Source organism: Lolium perenne, chromosome 6 (assembly GCF_019359855.2).
Source record: "Lolium perenne isolate Kyuss_39 chromosome 6, Kyuss_2.0, whole genome shotgun sequence".
Classification (NCBI taxonomy): Eukaryota; Viridiplantae; Streptophyta; class Magnoliopsida; order Poales; family Poaceae; genus Lolium; species Lolium perenne.
The window spans coordinates 73,231,866-73,239,033 of NC_067249.2; the positions used below are offsets into that span (position 1 = coordinate 73,231,866).

The 7,168-nt window shown below is 38.7% G+C and overlaps 1 protein-coding gene across 1 annotated transcript; it reads right to left on the reverse strand.

Moving 5' to 3' along the window:
- Positions 1-1,284: 1,284 nt before the first annotated feature.
- LOC127310407 (protein FAR1-RELATED SEQUENCE 3-like) lies at positions 1,285-2,727 on the reverse strand. Its single transcript, XM_051341087.1, has one exon. It carries the CDS (start codon positions 2,725-2,727, stop codon positions 1,285-1,287), a length of 1,443 nt encoding a protein of 480 aa, XP_051197047.1.
- Positions 2,728-7,168: the final 4,441 nt, after the last annotated feature.

Here is a 7,168-nt window from a genome sequence, read left to right on the forward strand (position 1 = left end):
ACTCTTTTTTGTATCTTTTTTTGAAGCATTGATTGTGGTTATTTTATGCTTAAGTTCCTTGAACTTTGGAATGGCCGTGTTGTACCTACTATCACTTATGATTAGATACCAGAACTTAGGAAGGTCCTAACATGGAATTGGTTAAACCACCCTCTCAACAAGTTGCAGAATTGGAGGTACCTGTTGGAAAGCAACGCTCTGTGAGGTATGAACTACCAGATGCAACTCAAATAAACTACCACTTACAGCATTAATAAGTTACTTCTCTTTTTTACTTTGCAGTCTGATTAATCACCATTTTTTTCTTATTCTTTTGGCTTGGTAATTTGTAACATTAACCGTTGGTAAATATATGATTTAGTGGTTGGTGAGGGAGAGGGGTGGCGGGTTGGTATTTTTGTTACGAGCTAAAATGTAATTTTGTCTGTTTTTTTGTTTGTAACTTAATTTATTGTTGTTCGTGGAATTATCAAAAGGCTGGCAAACAATATGCTCAGAGGTTGATAAACACTGTGAAGAGCGGTTGATAACTTTCAAGAATTCGACCTAGTCAGGGGTGTTTTTGGGGGGGATGGTGTTGATAAGTTCATGTTCTTTTTCACAGCTGTTTGATAGGCTACTGGGTTGATAATTTTTCACGTTTGTTACATTTGATAAACAACTGCTTGGAGGGTTGATACATAACTGGTCAGGGTGTTGATAAGTACATTTTCTTGACAGACGACTGGGTTGATAATTATCAAGGCTAGTTTTCATAATTTATGGAACGGAAAAACAATTGTCCAAATTGTCGTATTACAAGTTCATACGACATACACAGCATGACCATTACACAAATGATTGGACTCCTTTTTTCATTGCATAGTTCCATCCTGCTTTTCGCTCATCCTTCTTGATTTGTCATGGGTTTCCTTCTTCTTTATTGGAATCCATTGCTGGTATGTTCATGCCAACCTGTGTATTTTTTGTACATGGGATAAATTTAGTAAATGGTAATAACCTTTTTTAGTAGTTTCTTTGTACTTATGTGTATATTTTGTGTAAGTTAGTACAATACCTTGTCTCTGTGTGGGCATTTTGGTCTTTTGTGTCCAGGCAACCTGCAAAGTCCACACAATCTTGGTGCAGCCTTTTTCTTTAGTTTTGCAGCAGATTTCTCATGGTAATTCATAGGTCTTTCACCTAGGTTGAACCATGGATTTCCTGACTGTGGTGGATCCTTATAAGGGCGATGCTCATCTTCATTTTTTCTTCGTCACTTGAAATTTTCTCCTCACGGTGGATCTATTCATTGTTGTGTCCATGATTGTTGTCTTCTCTGTCTTCATGACGCATATTGTCAGTATCTTGTTGAACTGGGTCATCAACCTTTTTTCTTTTACGTGTCACTTTTTCTTTTGTCTGGAGGCGTTCAAATGCATCTTTGCATATAGCTTTCTTCAGCTCAGCAACTCCTTCAGCAAACAAGTCGTATGACCTATCATCCGTGCAGACAATAGATAGTATGTGTGATATTTTGCTCATTTCAATTGTGTGTCTAACAGCCAAGTGTGTATTCTGTGATGCTGTATTGCCTCTTCTCTCTGTTAATTGTGCTACTTCTATCCCAGCTGCAGTAGTCCATCTAGGGTTGATGAAACTGACAGGAAGCTCAGTCAAACCAATATGAGTAGCCACCCTCAATACATGGCAGCATTGTATTCCATCACGAGCCATCTTTGAGCACGAGCATTTGTACACATCCTCATCAGGGGAAACACTAACCATATATGTTGATCTGGGGAACTCTGCATTCCTGTAGTTAGTCACCCTAATCACTCTGTATATCCTCTTCTCTTCCACAACTTCAACATTGTAAGCAGTACCCTTCCTTAGCTCTTCAGCAAACTTGCCGTATATTGGGTCTGTGTAGATCTTCATAGCTTCCCTTTCAAGAGGGTTGAATCCCCAATTCACAGACTCCTTGAACTCACTTTTCTCTCTTAGGCGATCTAGGTCGGACTGTTTCTTTTCTTGTATTATGATATACTCCTTGAAGAATGTTGCAATCGAGTCCTTCCTTTTTATGTAGTGTTTGAATAAGGAGTTTGTGCTCTCACTTCTCCCCGTCGATGAAGTGAATGGGAAGAATCTCTCTTTGAAATATGCTGGGACCCACTGAGCTCTGATGTCATATATCCTGTCCAGGTGTGGCTCTCCCAAAGCATTATGACGCTCTAGTAGATCATGCCATCTATTTTCGAATTTCTCTGGAGTAAATGAGTTCCTTATAACTGCTCTTAGTTCTTCCTTTAGAGTCCCTCTTACTGCGAAGAATAGGGACAACTTGTCATCCAGGTTCTTGCTGATGTGAAAGTTGCAGAAACGGTGCACTGTGTAAGGTAATGCTTTAGATATTGCAATCCTCATTGCAACGTCTTGGTCTGTTATTATAGTTGCTGGGTGCTTGTTGTCCATGGCAGACAGGAATTCCTCAAACAGCCACTTGAAAGTGTCTGCTCTCTCATCGTCCAGCAGTCCTACTCCGAACACGACTGTTTTGCCATAGTTATCAACCCCTAATATTGGAGCAAATGGCATTCCATACTGGTTGGTTGAAAATGTTGTATCAAATGATACAAAATGTTCAAACTTCGAGTAGTTTGCCCTCCCTATTTGTTCTGTCCAAAATATACTTTTCACTCTATTATCGCTGTCAACATCAAGTGAATGTCTGAATCCAGGCATCTTTTCACGTGCTTCCTTGAATAGTAGCAGCAACTCTTCAATGTCCCTGTTCTTAATTTTCTTTCTTTATTTTGCTAGCTCGTTCTCTAGGTTTTTTGTATCAAATGGAACTGCCCTGAAGCTTCCCCTTGTTTTCCTGAATATTTTCATTATGTTCCTGGGTTGAACTCTTGTTTCTTGTAGGATGTGGATTAGAGTCTTGTCTGATGCAGACATTGACCTATGACACTTCATGAACCTTACTATCCACTCTGATGGAGCTAGGTTGTGGTTACGTTCTAGTCTTATGTTACTTATTGACCACTTTCCTCTGTATTCCTTCACAAACATTCTGACTTTGCATTTTGTCTGCACAATCCTGGAAGTCCGTCTCTGTCTGAGTGCACTGTCAACGTATGTATCGTCACGGCATCTGTTGCATGCGAATGTCTGTCTTGTTATTTCATTGGTTTTTCTAGACTCGTAGGAGGTGTCCTTTTTTATTGCAAATCCAACCCTTCTTGCGTACACTGCAAAGAAGAAGAATGCATCACCTTTTGAATTGAATTCCATCCCAACTATGGGAGTAGATGCCTCTGATATTTCTTGCATTGTTGGATACTTCTTGTTTGCAAACATTCTGTCCATTTCAAGCTCTTCAGCAGTCGGTTCCTCTGGATTCAGCACTGACTCAAGAATTTCTTCATATTTTTCATCTTCTTTGTTCCCATGCTCATCACCATTTGAATAATCAGCATTGTCAGCTGGGCATGCATTCTCACCAGCAAATGATGCACCATCTGCATGCAATTCTGGGATGTTGCTATCAGCATATCCTTTGTTGTCTTCGTTCTCGAATTTGAGCACCTGGTTTTCACATAGATGCATCATGGTTTTTTGGGGTATCAGGTATGGTGTTTTGTTAATGTCTCCCAAAGAAACTCAATGTTTTATTTTCTTTTTGTTTGTAAATTATGTTACGTGAAGCAATTTGACATGTTACCTCATTTAAATCGAAGTCCTTGCATTTTTGTTTGCTCGCCCTTGTGATGTTTGATGACGTATGTCCTTCCGCTTCAGAGTTTTGCTTGTGCATGTAAAAACTTTCTTCAACTGCTTGTAGCTCTGCCAAGCTTTCGAGCTCAGCTCTCTCTTTCCTTCTCTGAAGAAATGCCTGTAATGTGTAACAAAGACTTTTATTAGTTTTTCTTTTTTGAGGATATGAACAAATTCCATGTCTATAGTCTGCAGAGGTTCATTACCTGTGCAAATTTATCTACCATCCTCCGGCACTGTATTGGTGTCTTCCCTGTCATAGATCCAATTATACTTTCTGCAGCAGTTGTTCCATCCTCCTGTTGTGTTTTTCCCGACTCATTCGCTTTTGTTGTATCCATCTGCAACAGAAATTATTGTTATATCACAGTTACTCTTTCTGTTTTACATTTGTTAATCATAGTCACATGTTTATGTATATGAGTTTTAATCAATGTTATTTTTCATATCTGCCTTTTTCAGATAATGGAGGATTTAACTTTTTTGTGTGCAAGTCAATAGGAGTCTGTGGAGCTATGGACAAATAATTATGGACAGATGATACACAGTGTTACCATTTTTGTTCTACGTGTGCTGTGTAACTTTTAGTACACAGGATGATGTTAACAGAGTTTTTCTTAATTCTGTCTCTTTTTGTATTTTTTTTTCTTTTTTGAGCTGTGTAAAGTGATCAATGTTCTGTAAGTTTCTTTATGTGATGTACATAGTATGTTTTTCCCATGTAATATTCTACTATGCTGAACCTTTTCTATATTTTTCTATTATGGTAAATGAAGGTAATGTACATATGATTTTCTAGGTTTTCTAGATGAAAAATGCATGTGCTAGTTGAATTAAGTACTAACCTTTCCTTTTTATACCGTATGCTGGTGGGTGAATTTCCTCTCTCAGATCAAGGACTCATCCCGTAAACCACTTGGATGATTTTGTCTATAACCTGAGCACCCTAAATCTCTCTCTCTAGTTCTTTTTCTGCCTGAAATTTGTATTTTTGACCGTGGGGGGGGGGGGGGGTAGAAGTTCTTCGTGGCTGGGTTAAAGAAAAGGATGATTCTTACATTTCGTCCATCTGGTCCACTTGCTCCATTGTTTTTGATGTGCACTAGGCGGAAGCTTTTTTGTTTGGTTGAGGAGAGAGATGGTGGCGATGGTTGGTGGCGGAGGAGATGGATCTGTCCCCGATCAGATCCTGGGGAAGAAGGATTTTATCTCCTTATTTTTGTCGGTTTTTACTGATGAGGTTTTGATTATTGTGTATGTGACCCTGTTTCTTATCTTCCTCTATCTTTCATTTCTATCCTTGTGTGTGTACATGTCCACCTGTTCCGTGGGTATTTTTTATACTCATTTTTTTCGAGGTTTTTTTTTTGTCAATAGGTAGATCCTACCTAACCCGACGGTCTCGTTTTGTCTGGATTTCGAGCTGTCCCCTTTCCCCTTTCATTCTCTTTCCTGTCCCGACCATTCTCCATCAATCTCGTATATTTCCTCCAAGAAGGCGCTAGGCGTGTACGGAGGAGAAACCATGGGCAGATCCATCTAGGTCGTGTTTTCAGATCTGTTTTTTTTGTCCTGCCCTTTGTTTCCTTTTCAATTTCTTCATACCTATACGTTTCTTCCAGCTCGTACGATCGCTGGTTTTCGTACCTCTTTTTGTTTGGCTTTTTCATCTTTTGTAGATCCAATGATTTTTTGTTCTGCTTATCTTATGATGATTCGTCTATACTCCCCTGCACCTTTTCCTGGATGATTTTTTGTTTTCCTCCAGGATTTTTTTTTTGGTTTTCTATTCATATTGCTCTTCTTCTCTCGGCATTTCTTTTATTCGAATGACTGAAATATCAATTGTGTTAATCAAGGTACATCAACTTCTTTGTTTTTGCAGGGTATGGAGATTAATCTTTCAAACTAGCAATCCTTCTTCATATATTTTTTCTTCCATCTGCAAGTCATGGACGGGAATGATGCAGCAAACGTATAACATGATTTGTTGTGTAGTCTCTTTTTTCTTGTGTTTATTTGTTTTGTGTCTGTCCCAAATTATATATGTTTGCTTCTGGTTGATCATTTTTTAAAATTTTGTGTGCCTAGTTCCTGGTTAGTATGGAACCTTTACTTTTGATATGAATTTGTTCACTACTCATTGGGTATATGTTTTCATGTCTGAATTTTCGTTTGTTCCCGCTGCCTTTTCCAAGAAAATAATTCACATTTCATTGAATACGTTATTTATTCATATTACATGGTTGATAGGTTTGTCAACCTCTTTCTGTTTTTGTTTTAGAATACATAGTTGATGTTCATTAACCTGAAACGACTATTTTGATGGCATGTCTACAAGGTAGCGTGAATGCCGTCATTTGATTGACTGTTTGTGTTCATTACACGGCGTTTTATCTGTGTGTAGAAGGTGTCGACATGAAGTGTACTGTCTCTTGTCTCACTGGGGTAGTACTGGTTTGTATTGAAGAATATCTTTTTCAGGGCTTGTTCACTGTTCACTGGGTATATTCTTTTATTTCTTAATTTTGTCTGTCGTGTTCCTCTTTTATAGAAAAAGAAAGCACACGCCATCGAATACTACATGGTCAGATTACGTCGTTAATTGTTATTTGTCAGCTACTTTTTTGTATGTTAAGACTACATATTTGCTGTTCATCAACATGTACCGACTATTCGATTATTTATTTTTAATCATGTAATTTGCAATTATCAGGGCATTAGGACCAAGCTTTCGCTTCCTAAGTTTCTTGGAGTGACTAGACGGTTGACAGCTACCCAGAGGAAGCTTGTTGCTGATATTGGTCTTGAGCAACTGCTCTATGTGACCTGCGATTACCTTCCTAGGAGTCTCATCGCTTATCTGGTAGCTAACTTCGATTCGCAGACTAGGTCGCTGTCTCTAGCTAATGGTCCTCCTGTCAAATTCAGTGCCTATTGTATCAACAAAGTTCTCGGTACACCCATCGGTGGTTTGCTGATTGGGAGGAAAGTTGATCCTCAGTTAAGGGCAGCTATTGGTAATTTGACCAACTGCAAAGGCCATTACCCTACCATTTCCGAGCTGGATAAAATTCTGACAAGGGAATTGGATGGAGACACTTTCAAAATTGTATTCACTTTGTATGCCATGACCGCTTTTCTCTGTCCATCTAGCCATGACGCTCAGTCCTGATTACTTACACATCGTGGAGAATCCTTCTGTGATATCTTCATACGACTTCTCCAGTGCAGTACTCCAAAAGCTCGTTTCTTGCATTGAAGCTTATAATGGAGGTACAACTTCAGTGTTAGGAGGGAACCTGTTTTGCTTAATGGTACGTAATGTTTTATAGTATCTCTCCATCCCTTTTCTGACAACTTTTTGTTTCTCTTTTTATTCTTTTTGGTAAATGCATTTTTTTGT